At 36.5% G+C, this 23,067-nt stretch overlaps 1 protein-coding gene across 2 annotated transcripts in view; it reads left to right on the top strand.

Moving 5' to 3' along the window:
• The window catches only part of LOC106852240 (guanine nucleotide-binding protein G(I)/G(S)/G(O) subunit gamma-4), a 92,922-nt gene that overhangs the window by 20,823 nt on the left and 49,032 nt on the right, over positions 1-23,067 (top strand). For both annotated transcript variants that reach the window (XM_014874732.2, XM_088161528.1), the window contains exons 6-22: positions 562-1,594; positions 1,876-2,037; positions 2,674-2,830; positions 5,125-5,351; positions 6,088-6,154; positions 6,954-7,063; positions 8,079-8,502; positions 9,564-9,708; positions 10,483-10,656; positions 12,046-12,206; positions 13,586-13,776; positions 15,271-15,516; positions 17,075-17,248; positions 17,503-17,652; positions 18,254-18,391; positions 20,146-20,344; positions 21,558-21,689. In XM_014874732.2, the coding sequence (XP_014730218.2) occupies positions 562-1,594; positions 1,876-2,037; positions 2,674-2,830; positions 5,125-5,351; positions 6,088-6,154; positions 6,954-7,063; positions 8,079-8,502; positions 9,564-9,708; positions 10,483-10,656; positions 12,046-12,206; positions 13,586-13,776; positions 15,271-15,516; positions 17,075-17,248; positions 17,503-17,652; positions 18,254-18,391; positions 20,146-20,344; positions 21,558-21,689 (3,890 nt within the window). The remainder of the gene's footprint in view (positions 1-561; positions 1,595-1,875; positions 2,038-2,673; positions 2,831-5,124; positions 5,352-6,087; positions 6,155-6,953; positions 7,064-8,078; positions 8,503-9,563; positions 9,709-10,482; positions 10,657-12,045; positions 12,207-13,585; positions 13,777-15,270; positions 15,517-17,074; positions 17,249-17,502; positions 17,653-18,253; positions 18,392-20,145; positions 20,345-21,557; positions 21,690-23,067) is intronic.

Here is a 23,067-nt window from a genome sequence, read left to right as displayed (position 1 = left end):
TACTTGGAGAGTAGAAGAAGGGAAAAATAGACCTGGAAGCAGATATATGGAAAGTTTTTTGAAATTGGACACATTGGCATAACAATTGCACAAAAACTTATGCTTGAAAGGTATTCCTGAATTTATCTGGAATTCATCATCCATGTAATAGTAGACAGCTAGGAATATGTCATCAAGTTTATTTGAGAAGTAATCTCTGCTTTCTAGTGAAATCACCAGCAGAGGAATAAAGATAGTTACTAGCTTCAATTGCTAATAAAGAATTTGGGCTAGGAAATATCACTAAAGAGCAAATGTCATAAATAAAGTTAATTAACCACCTTCAATGTTTAGAACATCATATATTTTTGTGGTCTGCATTTTAGAGGGAGGTATTTCCTACATTACATCTCACAAAAAAGTTGAATTTTCCACTACCAGCTGGATGATGCTGAGTTAGGATCCTAGAATGCTGCAGACAAGTTCCTCTTCTCTTTAATTTACAATAATTTATAGCAATTGCTCACTTACGTGAGTTTTTGGCTGGTTTATAAGGTAACCTTCTTGTGCTTTCTCTTGCAGAGTAATTAGAGACTTGTTTCTGAGCTGTAATGGAGTGAATCAAATGATTGAGTTAAATTACTTAGATACATTAAGAAGCCATTCTTTGAAGGTGTTAGAGACCTTGATACTCTGTCTTGATGATCAGCAGGAAGACCAAGCAACACCAGAACTGGAAGGCCTGAACAGTGAACAAAAGGAATCCGTGTCTGAATTGCCCACTTCTCTTTGTAGCCAGCATACTGTTTCGGAAGTTCCTCAAAGCCTGAGCAAGTTTTATGCAGGCTTGAAAGAGGCTTACCCAAAAAAGAAAAAGTTTGTGAGCCAAGACATTCATGTCAACACAATAAACCTGTTCCTCTGTGTTGCTTTTTTATGTATAAGTAAAGAAGCAGATGGTGAACTGGACTCAGCTAATGAGTGTGAAGATACATCGGGATATGATAGTACAGCTAGTGAGCCATTAGGCCACAGATTGCCATATCTGTCCCTGGAGAGCCTTACTTTGCCCTCTCTGGAGCATATTCACAGGGCTGCAGATATTTGGTCCATGTGTCGTTGCATCTATTTGTGTAGTTCAGTTTTCCAGAGACAGTTCCATAGACTTGGAGGCTTTGAAGCATGCCAGAGATTACTAACCCTGATAATTCAGAAACTTGCAAAAAATAAGGAAAAGGAGCAAGAACAGAGGGAGAGAGTATTGAGTGAAAGCAGCAGAAGTTCACATGGGAGTCCTCGAACTGAGCTCCTCAACAAGGATGACTCTGTTCAGCTGGCTGAAAGCAGGGAGGTGACGCAATTGGAGCTTGATAGTTCTGGCAGTCCTGCTGGTGCTGAGCAGCTGGTGCCTGACTCTGTCTCCTGTGACAGCCCTGTGAGTATGGAACATGCTTTGGTTACTTCAGTTGCCAATCGTGAAGGGATAAGGACTTCTGCAAGAGAAGAGACTGAGTGGGCCCTTCAAGGTATCAGACTTCTAGAAGCTCTGCTGGCCATCTGTCTACACAGTGCGAGCACCATGCAGCAGAAGTCTGAAGGGGAGATGTTTCACCAGGTACTGTGCGACTTTCCCCTAGCTTCCTTTGCTCATATTTGTTTCATACAATATTATTTTAACAGCAATTTAGTCAAAAGTTCTTCTAGAGAGGTAAAAACTTCATGCAGTTTTTATGGTGCCATGTTTTGTATAGTACTGAAAGTGTACAGCTCAATAGTGAGCTTAGTAGTCAGAGTAGTGGTCTGCTTGAGTGATACTCTTTTTATGAAGAGCTAGACTATATCTGTTAGCTGGAAATAGTAACATGCATGAAAATGTTTTTCTCCCCCAAAATACAGAATACCTGTGTGGATGATATCTTACTTGAAATAAGAGAGCAGCTTGCTCAGTCAAAAGTGATAGAAACTGACTTGGCAAAGCCTCTGTTTGATTCACTGCTTCGTGTTGCATTGGGCACTTTTTCTGCTGATCTGGATCATTCTGAAGAAAAAATTGAAAAGGTATGAAACATCAGCTGAACAGTCTAATTTTGAAAAATGTGAGATTTTCTTGATTTGTTCTCTGGGTCTTTTTAAACTCCATAGGAAAAGTTTAAATGTGTTTGATTATTGAGACAAAGATGAAATCTCTGCTTCTCATATGGAAGTGGAATGCTGTTTATCGATATGGTCTCCACAATTGCTGCACAGAAATGAGTCATGCCCCAAGAAGTAGCAAGCTCAGTCAACCTGATTTTCTCTTTATTCTTTCATCTCACAACAGTGTGATGAGCTCTTAAAGGAAGAGCTTCAAATGGGAATGTTTAATGACCTTAGTGGCTGTAGACATCTTCACCTTTGAGTGAATGTCAAGGTGCATGCTGATGGTGATAGTGATTTAGAAACACAATTTTAATGCTGCTTGCTAAAATTTGATCAGTTGGTAAGAAAAATCCCTCTTTGCAGTTTCAGTTTTTTTACAAAATAATCAAGTATTTTTGATATATCTCAGGTTTCTTGGAAGTATATGATTAATTTGTTTCTTTTCCCAATGGGCTCGGAGAAAATAGGCATTTGGATGGTTCTAAATTATTTGCTGTTCTGATCCAAATTATTTTTTTTCTGACCAATGACAGTCTATTTGGTTGTATTTTATAGACCCATTACACTGAGAAGGAACCTGTGTCACAGCCTGGAGAAATCTCTGAAGAAACTGAAGAATCACAGTGCTGTAGTCTCAAACTTTTTGCTGAAGAGGAAGGATATGAAGCAGATAGTGAAAGTAACCCTGATGATAGTGAAACCAAGAATGAAGGTAAAGGGGACCTTTCTGAATATACAAAGCTGTCTTTATGATATAACAAAGCTTGTTTGTCTTTTGAGATGTACCAAAACAGTGCAAGCACCTTTTACAAATAGAAATAATTAACTTACTTTCAATAGGATGGAGTGACAGATGGAGAGATGATAATTATTCTTACTGAGTGTTACAGAAATTGTTCTCTCTTGGTTGTTTTGGTTTATGTGACTCTTGCTCTAAAGTCATGTTGCTCAAATGTGTTTTTGTGATCTAGAAACCCCAGAGATACGTATTAGTAGTTTGTTTGAAAATCAATGCTCAAATATTTTTTCTTTAGAATTGTAACTATCTGGTGAAAATTAAGTTGTCTAATTATGTTATAGAATACCAGATTGAAAGGGGCCCCAAGGATGATCTGGTCCAACCTATTTTCACAAAAGCACAGTCTAAACAAGAGAGCCTGGCACCTTGTCCATCTGAATCTAAAGTACCCAATGTACACTTCCCTGGAGAGATTTATTCCAATGTCTGATTTTTCATTAGGGAAACCTTCCCCTTGTGTCTATATGGAATTTCCCAGAAGTAACATGTACCTGTTTCCTTTGTCCGTGTGACTCCTTGGACAAAAGGAGTCTACCTTCTTTGTAGACAGCTTTTAAATGGTGATAAGATGTCCTGTAAGCTGCCTTTTCTCAAGGCTGAGCAAGCCCAGTTCTCTCAACCTTCTCTCCCATCTTTGTGTAGTGGGAACAAAAACTGAACTCGGTGTTCCAGGTGTGGCCTGACAAGCACTGAGTAGAGTGGGATAACAATTTCTTTCTCTCTGCTGGTGCCCTTGTTGATGCAGCCCAGCATCCCATTGGCTTTCTTTGCCACAGCAGCACACATTCACTCATACTGAGCTTGCTGTCCACTGGGACCCCAGCTCTTCAGCCAGGCAGATCCCAGTCTGTGCTGCACTCCTGCATTCTATTTTCCCATGTGCAGACATTGCATTTGTCCTTGCAGAACTTCATATGGTCCTTGTTAGCCCACTCTCACAGCCTATCCAGCTCTTCCTGCAGGGTGGCTGTCCCTTCCCAAGTGTCCACTTCCCCACTAGTTTGTAATCATTGGCAAATTCCATCAGGATGGATTGATCCCATCACCCAGATCACTCATGAAGACAAACAGTGTTGGGCCCCATATCAGTCCCTGGGGACCCTGTTGGTGGCAGTGTCCAGTTTAAACAGGATTTACCACCACTCTCTGGGTGCAGCCAGGCAGTCAGTGCCCACCCACTGCACAGACCCCATGTCTCCACCCTAGTGCATCAGTTTCTCTTGGAGCCTGTGGGAAACTTTGGAAAGCCTTGGAGAAATCCAGGTAGGCATCCACTGCTCATTCCATGTCAACCCAGCAGGTTTCTCATCTGTGGAAGGCAATCAGGTTTGTCAAGCACTCTTTGGCATTTCCCAGTCACCTGCTTCATTTGACTTGATAGCCCCCTTTTTACACAGCATATCTCTATATTCTAAACAATTCATGTGCACATATCTTGCCTGTATTCTGTTTGTGTAATTAATTTTAAACATGAATTTGCTTTAATTTTTTCCTTTGTGCTGAGCACACCTGGGTGCTTATTTTCTGATACAAGATCAGCATAAGCAGCAGCTTTTAATAAACTGCATCAAAGTGCTGCTGTTTACCTGTGTGACTAGGCTTTATCAATAGATTTATAATATTTTAAAAGCATTTCTGATTTAAAAAATTAATCTGAAATACTTTCATGGCACATTTGCATGTAACATAGGTCTGTACCAAATAATTTTAAGTGGTGTATACAGGGGAGGCTTATATGTTTGGTTTTTTCTTTGATTGTCATGCAGATACTCTGTCATGTGTGTTTTCAGAGTTAAATAACTTCCAGCCTTTTAATATGAAATTATTGAAATTTCTCCTTTCTTGGCAGGCTCAAAGTTTGTATAGAAGCCTGGGGCTCTATTACAATGATTTTTCCGTTGTTTTTCATGAACTGCATATTTTGCCATTACTATGTGTGTCCAATTCCCAGGAAATTAAGCCAGATAGTTTAAGAGCATGTAATGGGAGAAGCTGTACCCTTGCCCTTCTGTGTTAACAGAAAAATATAAAAATCTGAAGCAGAATATAAAATTAGGCTAATTTCTGGAAAATTGCTCATAACCTAGTGACTATTTTTGGTCTATTCCTATGAGAAGGTTTGAGATATGTCCTTGGATGTTCTGCTTAAATGATGCAAACTATTCAACTGAGTAAATTTCAGTAATACACATGTGGTTTCTTTTTAGGATCAGACACAAAGGCAGAACTAGGATGTACTGGTGCTTCAGGTTATTTTAATGGCCTAGCTGAAAACATCAATCAAGGAGAATTAATGTATCCTGAAATCTGCATGTTAGAATTAAACTTGCTCTCAGCTGGTAATGCAAGCTTAGATGTGCTTGCTCATGTATTCCAAAGCTGCCTGAATATCATCAACCAGAAAGAGAGAAATGCCACTGTCCTTATAGAACAGGTAAAAATGTTATTAACAGAGGCAACATTTTAGCAGTTGTGTATCTTTAGTTTTATCTACCTAATAGAGTGATCTTGAATATTCTCACTTTTTATGGGATCTGATAAGATGTGAAACGGTGTAAATGACTGATATTGTAAACTGCATTGCATTTAAGTTAAAAGGAGCTAAGTAATTTCTTGAAAGGTATTTGTCCTACAAAGCTTTTGAGTTTTGGAGGTGTCTTTTTTTTATCAAGATTATTCATTCCCTAAATATAGATTTGATGATTGTCAGGGTCTAAAGAAAAAAGGGCAGATATCTGTTTATATGTATGTATATGTAAGCATTCTAAACTTTCTAAAAGAATATGTACTTTTAGAAACTGTGAGTCATGTACCTCAAAAATATTCCAAGCTTTTTTTCTTCATAAATTTGTATTAGAAGTTAGTTGTGCAAATAGTCATGCCTTCATGATCCTTTGGGGTTTCTGATAGTTACCTTTTTATAACAACTGAACTGAGTATCCCTCCTGCAAAGGATGATAATTTGAAATTCAAAGTCTCTCTTCTGCAACTGAATTTACAGAACACGAAAAATTGTTCATTGGCAAATATAAAAACAGTCCATAATTTCAAGTAATATGAATTATCATTAAAATCAATAGTAGGCAGGAATTAATTAGAATATTTATTTATTAGTTCTTTGAGCTGGTGTATATTCTTCAGATATTCATCTTACCTATTCTTTTCAACAGGGAGCTGTTAAACACCTTTTGGGAGAATTTTTGAATCTATTGACACAAACAGATTCTAGTTTTCATGGTGAGTCAAAGATCCAAGTAACTTAAATATTGGTTTTTAAAATCTAATGTATACACAGTCAAACAGTGCAAATGGAAAATTGGCAAAGGAAATTCATTGGTGTGTGAACTTATGCAGCTGCTTTTTTAAAAGAAACTTGCACAATTTTAGTGTAAATATAGGGTTATTTCTGAGCTAGTGGAAATAAGGTAAAGAAATGCTGGCAGATCTGAAAGTGAAAGTTGAAGCCATAAACACCAATGTCAGTGTTAAACAATGCTTGCAAAAAATAGCTGATGAATTCTCATTTCATCACAATGTGAGTCCATATTTCCAATTTCTTTGTAACCTGGATCTTGATGAGGTCTTGAGTTTTATTTCTAACTGGAAAGCAGCTATCCAAGAATCCAAGAATGTGGAAGCATTGCCTATGAAAATGCTTGCCCTAAGGTAGCTTTTTATAATGTTTCACAACAGGAGGTGATGTAAACCCATCCCAGGACTTGGATCCATGGTGGCTTTGTGGGGAGACCTTTGCAAGGCAGACACGTGGTTTCAGACTTTGACTCCATTTTGGAAACCCTAGACAAAATTTAGCATAGCACAGATTGATTCACTGAAGTTTTGAATTATAGTATCAGGATGTACTGTTGGCTCTCTCTAGAATTCATCTTGTAATTGTTGCTGCTTCCTTAATTTGAAATGTTTTTGAAAAGCACTTCAAATCCCAAATTAATCATTCCTCATAATAGCATAGAATACGTATTTTTAAAGCTTAAAAATATCTATTTCAACAATATTGTTGTCTCGTTATTTTTAGCATGTCAGATGGTGCTGGTAGATCTGCTAGTTTCCTTGATGAGTTCACAGACCTGTTCTGAAGAGCTAACTCTTCTTCTGAGGATATTTTTGGAGAAGACACCTTGTACGGTATGTATGGAGTAGCACATAGCAAAATTCAGAGGTCTAATGGGAAAAATTAAGTAAAAAGAAAATCCTTTTGTGTCCAAGAATCTTGAGAAATAAGGAGATGCACAGCAGTGTTTGAACTGATCAGAGCAGATAAAATTTGGATGTAGAAGTAGTTCCTTCTCAAAACTGGAAGGAGATGAGAAGGGTTTTGAAGGGTGTGTTGGTTCTGGGAACTCTCTTCAGCACAAGAAATCAAGAATCCTCTTAAGGAGACAGACGTTTTGGTTATAAATGACAGAACAATAGTACTATAAAATTGGAAGCAATTCCTTCAGAGTTACAAGGCATCTCACTATTTTGAGAATGCTTTAGCAGCATGAGTTACTTTCAAAAGTGTCCTTGTTTGGCTGGCGTGATGCTGAAATCTACTGCTTGTGTGGGATATCCTGCTGCAATAACTCTGGTTTCTGTGGGAGTCTGTAGAAAAATACAAGTGGAAGAAAAAAATTACTGTGCAGTGTGAAATAATACTAAACGAAACAAAGATTCACAAGTTAAATTTTCGGTGATAGCTTGTAATTGTTAGCCAAATAACAAGAGAAACTTTTTGTCATAAGGGCTGAGCTAGTTTTGTTACTCGTTATGCAATAACAAAGTCATGGCCTGTGTGTGCTTTCTTAACCAGGCTCAATATGCAGGGTATAAGGTGCAGTCTTTTTATGCTTATAACAGAAGTGAGATAAGATTGCACAATCACCACCTGCTGCCTTTCAGCTGATTCCTAAGCATAGTAGCTTGAAGTCTGACCTGCCCAGACTATATCCCCAAAGCTTTGTTGGGCCATAGTCTGTTGATGTTGCTACCTGCTGCTTTGCAAATATGTGTAGGTTTGGATATATGAGCTCACTTCTCTTGGAAAAACATGAATCCAAGTTTAAATGAGGAGTAGACTTCTATTTAGTTGCATAATACTTGACTACATGGTGTAAACAGTTTCTTTTTTTTTCTCATTTATTTCTTTTTTTTCTTCTAGGAGGTACTACTTAAGGGTGTATTGAAGATTGTAAACACTAGTATTTATATGAATCCATTACAATACCTTGCCTTTCCTTTGCTGAATGGCACAAATTTGAGTAGCAGTTCCTCACAAAAATGCACTAGCACTTCCAACAACAAAAACGCTGGACTACTAAAAAGAGGAAAATTGCCACAGAGTAAGAAAGAGGCAGATGGTGAAAACTTGAGTCACCAGCTACTTTCTTCTTGGCATGTAGCCCCAATTCACTTGCCTTTAGTTGGGCAAAACTGTTGGCCCCACATGTCCGATGGCTTCAGTGTCTCACTGTGGTTTCGTCTGGAGTATGCTCATGAAACAGAAAATTCAACAGAAAAGGGAAAAAAAGTGAAGAGGAGAAGCAGATTCGTAGCTGTAAGAGAGAACAGTTTTGACAGCACAGGTGAGACTATAGTATTTTGTTTTTCTTTAGGTAGCACTGAAGGATTCTGGTTACAAATGTTACTAATCTCTGTACTGTATACAAAAGTCTTAATATCAATCATAAAATTTCAACAGCAGTGGTAGTTAGTGATTTTTTTCATTATTTCTGTATCATATACTTAGATACAAATTTTATGAGAATACTACATTCCTAAGGAAGCAGGCATTAATCTAATTCAAGAAATAGGGTTGGAAATATTGTAACTTCAGTAACATTTATGCTACTTCATGTTATGATGAAAATAATAAATGCTGCAGCTGTGGTTGTGGAAAAGAACTGCTCAAGTTTATTTGATTTAATGTATTGATGATCAAGTCTTAGGCTGACTCTGTATAAATCCTCTTAACTTTCCTTGTGTGTGCACCATGTAAATGCCAATAGCTGTACAATAATTTTCTGTTTATACTTTTGTAGGGGCTCAACTGGTCCCAAACTGTTCTAAGCAGAATCCTTTGGATTATAATTTGTAAAGGGAAAATTTATTTAAAATGTCTCCCATTCACAACACTTGGAATATCTTTACTCTTTTTTTTTCCTTCTTTTAGTATTAAATTATAAGGAGGGAAAACCCACCCCTGAATCTTGGAACTCACTAGAGTTGCTTTTGTTAGGTCTGTGCTTTTGCTTGATAAAGAATACTGATGATGCTTAAAGGGTAGGATGATTTGTGCAGAAAAATTTGAAGATTTCTTGGTGCACACTGATAGTTTAACATAGGAATGTAATATGTCAAAAGCACCATTGGTGGAGTGTATTCAGTTCAGTGGATTTATATATTACAAAGAAAAACATGTGAAGTGCTGGGTTAATGTTAAATTCCTTTGTTTCTGTTTGCAACTTAGATTTCTAAAGAGAATCAAGCTTATTAGTCAACCCACTTAAAAAAAACAAAACAAACTGTCTCAACCAAACAAAAACCAATCCTATGCAGTACCTGAACTGTTTCTTTTCACACTTGATATATGCTGTGAAAGGCGTTGTTGTATTATATTGTAATTGCAACACGTTTATATTTCTAGAAGAAACGAAGTCTATAGGAATGGAATATGTAAGCCTGGGAGACAAACTTGTTGAAGACGGCTGTATTCATATAATTTCACTGGGTTCCAAAGCTCTGATGATACAAGTTTGGGCAGACTTGAATACTGGAGCATTCATATTTCGGTATGGTGTATTAGTCCAGAAGCAGTCCTGTGGACATATTGTTACCTCTATAGCAACTTGCAAAAAATAGTGATGAAGAGTAGAGAACTAATTTCTATAATAGAGACATCTTGCACACTGATGGGTAGCATCAAGTAAGTGTTTTGGGTACTGATCTACAGGTTTATCAGCTTCAACTGTTAACTCTGATCTTGTATGTTTCATGTAGTCATTTATAAATAACTGCACACAAGGTAGCAATTCAAGTTCTAATGAAATGACACAGTAAATGTGAGAAAATGGAAAAGATTTTTGCAGCTGTAAGTTTTCACACCTCAGCTGTGAAAATTGCTGTTATGTAGTACTTACTGAGTAAGTTTTAATCTTGGTTTTAATCTTGCAAGCACATTTTAGCCCTAATTTAGCTCTCACAAATAATCCTTAAGTATCCTTGAAATGTGTCCAAAACTGCAATTTTAGAACACTTTATTTCAGTGTTCAAAGCACCTGCATTTTTTCAATAAATTGAATTCAACTTTTCTCTAAAGTAGTGGTATCTTTATCTTCAATGTAAGCAGATTTATGCAGACAGGTTAAATAACTAAGGTGAAAGTGTTGTGATGATTTCCTTAGCTTATGTTGAGCACTCTAAAAATGGAACTGTGATCAAAAAAATTACCTGTCAAAGTTAAGGAACACAGTCTCAAATTAACGGAGGTCAAAATGTGCAGATTTGGGGCTTAAAATGCAAATATGAAAGCACTCGCCCTCATTTTTCCTTTTATGTTTTCATAGTATGTGCATGGATCCAAATGACGAGATGAAAGCTGGTCTGCTGGCACAGGCTGAATCTCCAGGGAATGTTTTCCTTGTGGGCAGGTGGCAGCATTTGGCATTAAAATACCTACAGAAGCCAGAAGGCAAGAAAAATTTCCATGGAAAGCTGTTGCTGTGGGTTTCTGGTCAGAGGTAAAGAACACGTTAGTTGTGCCTAGGTATTTATCTTCTTTAAAATATATTTTCTGGTAAGAAAACATCTGCACTATTTTGGTGCAAGCTGCAATTAATGTTGAGTAGCCTTCTAGGAGAGTAGGAGAGGGAGTATGTTACACCCTTAGGAATTTTTTAGAATATTAGAGATACCCAGAATATTCATTAATTTGAGAATTGTCAGTTTATACCACGGACCAGTGCAGACATCAATGTTTTTCTTCATCACAAATAAGTGAAAGAGGCAGGTACTACAAGATTTTGAGTAAGATCAAAAATAACTTATGGCACGTAATTAGCAGTAGCCATAATGAAGGAGGTGTAGGTCAGGTACTGGCAATATTGTTGAAAGTAGGAATTAAAAGGAGTAGGAGAAAAGGCAGTCACTTTGCTCCACTGAGAAAAATGAATAGAGAAGTAGTAAAAGAAGTATTTCAGATAAGAACTGACAGTGAGAAGTAGTACTTCCACTGTGAAGATAAGGTCCATGCTCCTAAATGAGGTATCTGATACAGTTTGAGTGGGCCTGTGCCTGCATGAATTATTCACTGATTAGAGAATCGGGAATTTATTATATATCAGTCTTTACCCTTTCTTCCTGAAGACCAATCTGTGAAGGGTATGTTAAGTCTGTGCGTGCTGGTATTCAATGAAGTCCAAATATGGAGATATAGGGGAAAGCTAAAAATACTACAATGTTCTCCCCATGGGTAGCTGTTGAGGCCTCTCTGTATCTAGATTTAGTTGCTAATTTGCTAATAGTTAGGTTCTTTCAGCAAGCTTTGAATGACCTTTACAGTCCAATCAGTCTGTTTATGTAAAGGCACATAAAGTTAATTGGATGCTTTCTGAAAGCATCAGGCTTATTGACTGTGGCTGTGCAGCACACCAGTTTTGACAATGTTTCCTGGTACAAGCAAATCCTCAACATGTTGTTTTTCCAGCATTTGGGAATCACAGTTTTCATGATGTGTATTAGCACGCTCAAAGGACTTTGTCTTGTTAGGAATAGTAGAAATGATTGAAAAATTGTGGTATTTTAGAAGTGTGTATAGTGATAAATACCATTTCCTCTTTGAGGTCAGAGGAAAGAAGGAAGGAATTTCAGAGCTAGGAAAACTTGATTTCATGGCAACTCTAGGTGGGACTCTATTCATCTCTTTTGTGCAGTATTGGAATTCATGTATCATTGTTACTGAGCTTTAAGGTACCTGAAAGATGAAGAGGAATTCAGTAATTTAGTGTTGATGACAGCATGGCTTCTCACCTCCTGAATATTGAAATGAATTTTAACCTAAGCTGAATATCTTAGATAGCAATATTGATCAGTTCTTATATTTGAACTTGTTTGTTTATATGTATTTTTAGGCAATGTGAGATTAACTTAGATTTTGCACTACCAAGGAAAACAAGCTTATCATCTGACAGTAACAAAACATTTTGTATGATTGGCCATTGCACATCATCCCAAGAAGATCTGCTTCGATTGTCGGGTAGATGGGATCTTGGAAACCTGCTTCTATTTAATGGTACTTGTGTATGCTTTTTTTTCTTTAATAAGTGCTCATTTCCTCTTTCCCCTCCAAAATCCAAGGTGTATTTTAATATATTTTTTAACATGCCAAGTTTTAACAGTAAAAACAACAATATACCCTTTAGCAGCATAATGTCAGGGAGAATGTAGGCAAATGTTTCAGTATTGGATGCTTCCTAATGTGTCCTTCTGCCATATTCTCTTGCTTTCTGTTTAGTTCCATAACTGGCAATTTTCTTAGACTTCTTAAAAATAATACCTTGAGGTAGGGGATAGAGAGCTAGTGATATTTGCTCTATTTTTTTTTCCTTAAAGCACTCAGTCTCTTACCTAGAAAATTTATTTCACTAACCTTCTAGATTCAAATTACGTAAAGCATATTAAAAAGTTAACAAAATCTGAATCACTGAATGCTCTCAGTTAAGCATGCTTATTTCTGGAACTTATAGTGTTACTTTGGAGATTTCTTAGATGTATAATTCTCCTCCTTCCTTGGGAAGGTCTTATCTAATACTTCTGGGTGTTTGCTTAATGCTGAAGGCTGGAACCCTGCTGCTTGTCACTGGCACTTCAGATGCTGTGGCCCAGTCAGGACTACTCCACAAGTGAGATCAGTTTGCGCAGGATTTGTGGTGCATGCAAGTCTTGTGTGTAGATGTGTATTTGTGGGCCATAGGCAAAACATTTGTCACAAAGGTAACCTATAGAATCTACATGGTCTGATTGCCATGTGCCTGCTGCCTGCATAACAGATTGTGATGGGTATCCAGATGTATCCAGAGAGCTCTGGATTTGCTGCTGTACAGTTGTCATGCTCCCACGCATCAGAACTGGGTCCTTCTGGATGCTTCTTTTGAGTTTATGTTCTCAGGTCACAGATGACCCAAGATGTGCTGCCCAGAAAGGGGAGCAAAGTTCATTTGGTCTTCTTCCTATGGGCTGTTTTTCCCTTCTGTCAGCTGTAGTGAGCTGTGTTGCATCCTGCTCAGTCACTGCCCAGGTCTCCAAGAAAATGCAGCATGTTGTTACTATCTGTAATCTCGCTTTGAAAGCTTTGAGGAGGCTTGGACAGCTGACTTGAATTTTAAAAAGTTAAATTATTCAGAGATGTTGATCTTTAGTTCACGCAGATCATTTTCCTGACTTGGTTTCAGTTGCCTTTGCCACTGAATTAATCTGGCCTGTGATGTGTCAGAAGTCACTGATCTACTGTAGCTAATAGCAAGCATTAGGCTGCACTGATTATTTTATCATCAGAGTCTACAAAATCCAGTTAATGATGTTCCTTGTAAAGTCTCTGATCCTACTAGCCAATGTATGAATTTTGCTTTATTTTTATAGTAAAAAGTTAACAGATTGTTTTATGGATTTTAGGTGCAAATATTGGACCAGAGGAAGCATTTTACTTATACACGTGTGGCCCAGACTTCACATCTGTAATGCCTTGTAAATATGGCAAAACATCGATTGACTGCTCAAAGTACATAAGTAAAGAGATTCTACAATGTGAACAAATTAAGGAGCTCTTCATGACAAAAAAGGAAGTGGATGTTGGGATTTTAATTGTAAGTTTCTACTTAACAATGGTCCTTAATCTTTTAGAACTGATTGAGAAAGTGGGAACATGTTTCCAGCTGTCTCCCAAAGTGCTTCATTTGATCAAATCCTCTTCTCATTAAGATCATTGCAGGACTCTTCCTACTTATTTTAATGGGAGCTGAACTCCACACAAGGTGACCACTTCATCTTGCTTTAGGTTGTATTCTGAAAATTTCTGTATGCTACAGCATTTGTAAATAATACTGCACATTAAATCATAGTGGATAAACAAGTACCACCAAAAACTCTAGGATGGATACATAGCTCTTCCCTCCATTAGTGTAAAAGCAGCCAAGGACTGCTAAATTAACCTTTTAAGATTAAAACTGAGAGAAGAGGAGAAATGAGGATTTATCTGGCTTTAAGGAAGCAAAAGAATTAATGCAAATTCCTTGAATGTTTTGGAGGAAATAAATTTGCATCATTTTTGGCTGAAAAATCATTTTCCAGCTGGCAAATTCTGCTTTCCTCATCTTTCCAGACTGAAACATCCCTGCCAGATGCAGGTGTAAATATACTTATTGCTACAAGAAGAAAAAAATAAAACTTGCTTATCAGTGAAGCCTGCTATATTCTGGGAATTCATACACTAGTGATTCCTGCCATATGAATTGTTACCACTAGAGGGATTTTTCCGATTTCATTTTGTAGCTGTAGGCAAAGACTCATTCTGTCTGGATGTGATTCTTGTAGACAATGGTACTAAATTTTGAATAGGTTAAGAAGAAATGACTGGGATAAGAGCTTAACAAATCAGTCATGCAATTTATAAGCTTATTTTGCCTTACAGAAGACCAGATAGGCAGACAGAAGAACCATGTGCTCAAGTGATAAATTAATCTTTGCAAGTGCAAGCTCCTTAAGTGAAATCATTTCTCTATTTTAAATAACCTTCCAAATAAGACCGTTTTACATTTCTGTGAAAATAAGTTAGTTACTTTCCATAGAAGCTTTGGATTTGGTTTAAATCTCTTCATTAATGAAATGAAGAGTGTTGTGTTGAATTTCATATGGCAAAGCTAATTAAAGAATAGAATTAAAACAAAAAGCTGGAGAAGACTTTTAAAAAACATCACTATTTTGTACTTGCCATTTTAGAAAAGGAAACTTTACTCAAAATACCTCTATATGCTCATTTTATTTTAAATTTGTTAGTAACTTTGGTCTTTATGCAAAACAGTTATGTAATTCTATAGGTGATGGGGGGATCCTTGGAGTTTTCTGAATTTTCTGTGCTTTAGCTGTTGCATGAGTTTGCTTAGATTTGGGAATCCTGTTGCATTTTAGTGTACATGTATCCACACACAACTTCAGTGCATGTTAATGGTAAAATAGAAATTAAGTGCCAAAGTTGTTAGTATTTGCTGTTAGGTGACTTTTGTGTTTGGCTTTTTGTGTCCTTGGTGTGTGGGGTTTTGTATTGAATTTATAGAAAAAAATTAAACTCCTCTTTTTTTCAGGAGAGTCTTGCTGTTGTTTATACCACAAGCTGCCCTGGTCAGTACACCATATACGAGCCTGTGATTAGACTCAAAGGTCAAGTGAAAACTGTTCCTTCTCAGAGACCTTTCAGTTTGAAAGAAGTTCAGAGCAATGTGTTGGACTCCCATCACCTAAAAGCACTTCAGCCGGTTGAATATAAAACTCTTCAGAGTATACTGCATGAAATTGGAGGCACTGGTGCATTTGTTTTCCTCTTTGCTAGGGTAAGGGGGCTGGAGGAGAGGGATGTGTGTTTGTCTTTTCCCATATAAACTTTTCCTTGTATCTTGAGTAGAAAATCACATTATTCTAGCTGCCTTGCTCTAGTCTGAATGTGATGCTTTTCTGTTAAAGAAAACTTGTGGAAAATACCCTTGGCATAAGACTGCATCATGCAGGTAGTCTTAAACTGGAAATGTAATTATAATTCCGTTGCATTATGGGTTTTATAATATTGCCAGTATGTAAGGTGGGGAATTACATTCTGATTTAGAAATGAGGCTTTTAAATATCAAAAGATTATTTTTAGGGACATTTTAGAACTGATTATATTTTTCATCTCTAATTTTGAGACACTTAAATTCATTGCCTGTCTTTAACCACTTTAACCACAGGATATTTATAATGCAAGTATGAATAAATATGAAACTACATGGTGTGCAAAGCTTTATTTTTATTTAGTGAATAGTGAGAGCTTTTTGGTGGTAACTGTTCAGCTGTTTTCTTATCCTAAGAAAAAATGCTATTTGAAAAATAGTAAGGCCTTAATTTAGGTACTGCTTAACTGTGACCTGTACATGGAGAGGCTAATATTTGTGCTAGCAGTCTCTGAAGTACTACAGTTAATTCGAAGTACTACTGTAGGCCTAAGATGTGTCTGATTTATATGCCTCTGGTATTTCTCTGAAAGATATGAGAGTAGTAACAAATAAATGCACATTAGATTATCGTTATAAAGACACTGCCTGTGGTAAATTCACCACTAATACTGAAATCTGAGGTGAAAATTCTAATCCATGTTATTTTATGATGGAAATTTATGCTGAGTATCTGCAATAGATTCTGCTGAAGACTGTTTGCAACAGTCAAGCAAACAATAGATCAGCTGTGAGAAAATGCAGGTTGTATAATAAAGGTGTATAAATGTAAGTGCAGCAGAATTAACAGGTACATGTCAAGAGAGCCTATAGGATCTGAAATCCCATTAATGTGAGATTGCATTCTTGTATATTTTTTGGTAAAAATACTAGTTGCTCTTAGGATTCAAGAATTGTAGAAAGCAAAGAGGGAAAAAGGATTAATCCTCTTCATCTACAAAATTGCTGGTCTCTTTATGGATAAAATCAAACTTTAATGTTTGACATTTACAGCTAAACTTAGTCTAGAACTTCAGAAATCTTTTTTTATAGCTTGAACACTTCAGGAAAAATACTTTTTTTTCAGGGCAAATAGTTTATTCTTATTAGTGGCTCATGTATTTCACAACCTTGTGACTTTGTAGTATAGCAAGTACCTTCTACTTAAAATTTATTTAGAACAGATTTTTTCGTAGAAAGGATTCTTGTAATGGGACTTGTATTTCCTTAGCAGATCATAATTTAGCACAGTAGAAATTATCACTTCAAGTACAACATCTGAGTGTACACACAGCCAAATGAAGGTTATGTATATAATCTCGAATGCTTTAGAAGAGATTTAATCTGTAAGTAGTTATTTAGGAGTGTAACTTTTTTCTAGATGTTTCTCACTTAAACTGTCTTATTAAATTTGCCTTTTCCTCAGGTAGTAGAGATTAGCAACTGTGAAGACACTCAAGCTTTAGCACTACAACTGATACTATCTTTAACAAAATACAATCAGCAGAGAATACAGGAGATGGACAACTGTAATGGTTACTCTATGATTCGTAGGGTGTTGATCAAACCACAATGCATTGTTGGATTTTGCATGCTGAAGGTAAAGTCCTCTTTTAAACCTGATATTTTGTTCAATATTGGGACAAATCTAGAAACTTCTGAGATTTTAGTTGTTTGAAGCAGTTTTTACAAACTGAACAGTGATTTGAAGCAAGATTGGGGTTGACCAGGTAGATAGGTCTTTCCTATCAAGAGTATACTCTCTCTTTAAAGATTTAATTTGTTTTATAAATTGGATAGAACACCTGCAATGCTTTGTTTTGATACTCAGAAAAAATTTCTCCCCACTTTAAGACTCTCCTTGAAGGATGCTGCAGTGATGAGATTCTTTATATAAATGAAAATGGGCAATTCCATCTTGACCCAGATTCTACTGCAGTTATTCAAGATGTCCAGTTGTTAGAGAAGCTGCTGCTTGACTGGAAGATATGGTCTAAAGCAAAGGTAAATAATTTTGGAAGTACTTCAGATCTAAAAGTCAATATTAAAAAAAAGTATTATCAAGGCTGAAATTAATTTCTCCAGTTATGTTAGTAACTGGAGGAGTAGTAGTTAGCTAATTACTGTGATTTTCTAAAATTAATGTTCCCTTGTTTTTCTTTGAATATCTGTTTGTAATATCAATCTCCTGTGATCAATGATGGAGGTAGCCTTCGTGTATTAAATTCTGTGACTGTGCAGCCTAAATTTACAGAATTTAATTGAATTGATAATTTTTTTGTGGCGAAACTGAGGACCTGTTTTCTGTTGGAGTTAAACTGTTGAAAATAACCATTCAGGGTTAATATATCTAAGAATGTACAAAACTAATCTTAGACAAGTAATTTTTTTTGTAGGCTAATCATTAAAACATGCTTAATTTTGTATGAGCATGACTTTCCTAATTGGTTTCTAACCTGTTCTGACTTGACCACTTGCACTCCTTTAGTCATCATCTTAGGTGTAAAACGAACTTGACTTTGTTGTGTTTGCTGGGTTTTTTTTCCTCAGTATATAGACTCACAAATATTTTTGAAGCTACATTCTGGTTTTTTTTGTCTTTCAGCAAGGTGTTTGGGAAACTCTGTTAGCAGCTCTAGAAATCCTGATAAGAGCTAACCATCACCAACAGATGTTTAACATTAAACAGCTGTTGAAAGCTCAAGTGGTCCATCACTTCCTGTTGACTTGTCAAGTTCTGCAGGTACTTCCACTCTGAAATCCTACTTTGTCCTTGGCAAATACTTATTTTTATTGGGGGAGGGTGGGATAGAAGGGACTAAATTCTGGAGCAGAATTTGAGTATGTTGTCCTCTGTGCTTCCAGACTACTTCCATCTTCAACAGGCATTGTTGCTATAAACTGGTACAGTTCTCTACTGGGTGCTCCATTTACTGCTGGACAGAAGGGACAAGAGCTTGTAACTATCTGGTGTGATTTGGAAACCTAGGCTCTAGGTTACTTGTACAGCCATACACCAGTAGGAGCTGAAATGAACTGTCCCTTTTATATAGAAAGACCTGAGATGTCTCTTGCTGGTTCTTGTCTTTGTTACTGAAAACCAGATACTGTGCAGTTAGTGAAACTATCTGTGCTGTTATCTCATCACAGTTAGTGGGGCAGCCTGCCTGTAGTGCTCAGTCTGAGCACTCAACTCAATTTTGATAGAGTAGTAGCTTCCTCCCTGGCATGGAAATAGTTATGCCAGAAAGGACTTTAGAGAAATGCTTCAGTCTTATGATAGGCACTTCTTAAGAGCATGATTTTGAAATGGTTTCCTGCTTATAGTACATGTATCCATTTGTGAAAATATATATTGTAATCACTTTTTTCTATGCTCTTATTTTCTATCTTACATTCCTTTTTATTCTGAGTTTCTCACTTCAGCACATGAAATGTATTTTTCTCTCTTTCAATGATGTTTTTTACAAAAATATTGTAGTATCTGTAAATTTTTCGTTTCTTCATTTTTATGTGGTGTTCCCTACTTTTGGAACTTGTTAGTGTTATAGTCAACTTCTAAAATTGTGTATCAGTGCAATTGTGTAGAGACAGAATGTTTCATATTTCTCCTTTTATTTTGCATATGGTGAAAAATTAATTTATAAAATTTATAAAATTTTAATTCAATTAATATATACATTTATATAATTTATAAAAACTATCCAATTGGCCAATGACTTGGCAGTTTTGTGGGGGATGATGGAACAAAGGTGAAACTATATAAGCCATTCTCTTTGGAAAAACTTGCTTAAATTAACTTCATCTTTTCTCACAGCAATCTCAGTTAAGGTGCTTGGGTATCAAAAAAGGTGGTAAATTTAGAGAAGCTGGAAAGAAACTAGATAATCACCATGCTCACCTTTCAGTGAGGTTTCCCACAAGTTTCATGAAGTTTTGTTCTAAAATCCATGTACTTTTAATAGATTTTTTTCAGGTAGCCATTGTCAAACTATATAGAATGCTTGATTAAGGTCAAATTATAAATATCGTTATCAAAGATGCTCAAATGTGCATGTTTGTAAAAATGGCTACTGAAGTGGAAATACAGAAGATTCACTGGGGTACTGTTCAGAAATTTGTTAATATGTTTGAATTACTGGTATTTGCAGCTGTTAATTTCTCTACAAATATTTAATCCAATGACAATAAACTATACTTTCAGTGGTGATTCATGTCCTAAAATTCCAGCATTTCATGGTAGAGCAGTATAGTATGGAGAAGATGCTCATTTTTCTAAAAATCAACTTGCATAACATATGCAATATTTGGTGCATAATGGACTTAAATAACATTCAGGACGTACAGTAGCTCCTCTCAAAATTAAAGAGTACAGCTTTATTAGCTGAGCTTCTTTACTTGTCTGTTCTACTGCAGCATGACAATTAAAAAAAAAAAAAAGAGCTTGTCAAATTGAAATTGCAAGTAGCCTACAGTTGTACTACCCTTTCTTTCCAGGAGCATAAAGAGGGACACCTTGCATCCCTGCCTCGGGAGGTTTGCAGGTCATTTGTGAAAATAATTGAAGAAGTACTTGGTTCTCCCCCAGACCTGGAATTGCTGACATTGGTCTTCAATTTCCTCTTAGCAGTTCACCCTCCTACTAATACATATGTTTGTCACAACCCTACCAACTTCTACTTTTCCCTGCACATAGGTAAATATGCCACATTTAGATAAACAGAAAGATAAAAATCTGGTCATAAACTAATTTTTTTTTAAAGTTGCTATATTTTAATGACTATATATTAAAAATTATTGAACTGTTGGGACTTAATACTGTAAACGACTTTTACTTCTCTGAAGCATGTTACAGTTAGACTTTGTTTACTTGGAGAACTTTCTTCTGTCTATAGCCATAGGTAATTTCTCTGGTGGTTATGCCTTTAACTTTCTTAAAGTTTGATGCTGCTAAATGGTATGCTTAAGTTTAGCTGCCTGTGTAGATATTTGTCTGCAGGGAAATTTAGAAAAAAAATCTATCTTACCTAGTAAATGGTATGTGGGTAAATGGAACTTCTTCAGAAATGTGTATTTGGTCCTTTCTCCAGTTCTACTTTCTTGTTTTGTTACTGAATTCCTGAAAAACTAAAGGGCCAGAGGAGCATTTTTAGCAATTGATGACTTGCACTGCAAGACATCATTGTCAGGCACAATCGGTTCATTGCATACAAGTTCCTGGTGGTGCTTGTGAGCTTTGAGGGGTGCAGACCCAGAACAACAGCTGCTTTAATATATCTGTACTGGATGATCTTGGTGACAAAATGACTGATGTGAGCTTTAAGAGATTTCTTGCTCTTCTTGAAAATGTGAGACAATGTATAATTCCTGCTTTAATATTAGCATTGTACAACCTAAGCTATAACCCATGTAAACATGGAAAGCATCATCCAAGTTTGAAATATTTTCCTTTTGCAAATACCTGTGTACCTCGAGCTTTAGTGATCAGTTTCAAAGGCAGCACAGTTGTGTTTATCTGTATCTGTCCTCTAATACTAAGTGTTGTAAAATTCTGAGTAAGGGGAGAATGCATGTTTTGATACTTGAAGCCCTTTTAGGCTGTTCGAGAGCAGCCACCTCTTTTTGACATGACAAAAAGTCAGCTGTCACTACTTGTGTGTCTGCAAGGACCATCTCTAAATGTAATTACTTTAGTACATCATAGTATTTTTATTGTTCTAAAGTAAATTTTGAAGTCCTATCACTAAACCAAAAACTGCTTTTTCTCAGTTGTTTGGACTTGTGCACTTCTCATTAGCCTCCAGTGATCAGCTCAAAATGTAACCACCCTACTAGTGTGAGTCTAATTTATCAGCAATACAAATATAAAAAGCTTTTATGTAAGTTTCCCCCTTATCTTTTCTTTCTAGATGGCAAAATTTTCCAGGAGAAAGTTGAATCACTTAGGTACCTGAGAAATTCCAGCAGTGGTGGGAAGTCAGTAGACAATTCCACATTCGTGATTACATCTCCAACTGGATTTGCAGCTTTACCACTGGAAGGTAAAACAAGGATGCTAAGACTACATCTTTTGGCAAATGCCTAGAGTGCCTTAAAGCATTACTTTCCCACAGATATTTGTTACAAAGCTCTCCCTGTCCCTTCGAGTTTGATGCCTGAACAGCAGAGTAAGAAGGATGGAAGAGAACATGCTACCTAAAATGCCCTTCATTCTTAAGTTGAAACAAATTGCCACGTTGATGGCTCAGGCAGTGAAGTGGACCAGATAAGCAGAATCATTTGTTAAACAGACCTGCTAGAGATGTATGACAGTGCCATGACTAGGCAGCAGTTAAAGTAGTGAGCCATGAACAGCTATCTTATCTGGGCAGAAAGCATTAAGTTGATATTTTTGTTTGTGCATAGTCCCTAACATCCATCAGTATACTTCAAATCATGTGCCACTGGCTATATTCTGCATATCTCAATGTTATACCTTTTTACAGTTGTTATCTTGTTGCTACTTTGTTTAGGAAAAGGAAATTGTGTCTTCAAGCACTACTTCAGTTGAAACAATGTTTATTCACTTTTTTTAGTCTTTTTAGTAAAGAAGTGGTATGATGAACATACCTCAATACTAAATTGTGTATAGAATCAGTCCCTTTCCTGTATGGAAAATGTATGAAATCTCATTCTTCTAAATGAGTACTTTTAATGTTTTTTAAATATCAGTATTACCAAATTATTATTTTTGACTAGAGATTATTCATGTGTACCAGAGGAATACTCAACACATTTTTTTGTGAAAATAGATGTTTGTGTTTGTGATACTTAATTAAAATTTCCAATATTTATAAAAATACATTTATAATTTATATAATTTTATATTTAATCAGGAACTATAATAGTGATAGGATGTAATGGGTACAAATTAGGAGGACAAGTTTAGGTTAGATATTAGGAAGAAATTTGTCACTGTGAGGGTGGTGAGACACTAGAACAAGTAGCCTAGAGAGGTTGTGGGTGCCCCAGCCCTGGCAGTGTTCAAGGCCAGGCTGGATGAAGCTCTGAGCAACCTGGTCTAGTGGGAGGTGTCTGTCCTGCCTATGGCAGGAGGTGCTGGGACTAGAAGATTTTAAAGGTCCATTCCAACCCCTTAGCACTGTATTATGCTATAAAATACCTGAACTTGTATGTGCTAAGTAACCTGCTACCTGCATGTGGGTGTGCAATTTGTTGTACTACCTGCTAATATGTTTGAAGGCTTGACTGTAAGAGTGTTGCAGCTGTGTAGATCTCCCCTGTTGTGTGAAGGCCAATCTTGTCTGGCTGTGTTGGCATGTGTGTTTGTATATTCATGTATTTCTTTCATAAATTTCTCATTAAAAATACAATGCTAATGCATCAGTACTAATGGATGCATAGTTTTCGAAATACTTG

The sequence above is a fragment of the Sturnus vulgaris genome, chromosome 3 (assembly GCF_052056855.1).
Source record: "Sturnus vulgaris isolate bStuVul1 chromosome 3, bStuVul1.hap1, whole genome shotgun sequence".
Classification (NCBI taxonomy): Eukaryota; Metazoa; Chordata; class Aves; order Passeriformes; family Sturnidae; genus Sturnus; species Sturnus vulgaris.
Note: the sequence above shows the minus strand (reverse complement) of the source record. Positions and strands in the feature narration are given on the sequence as shown.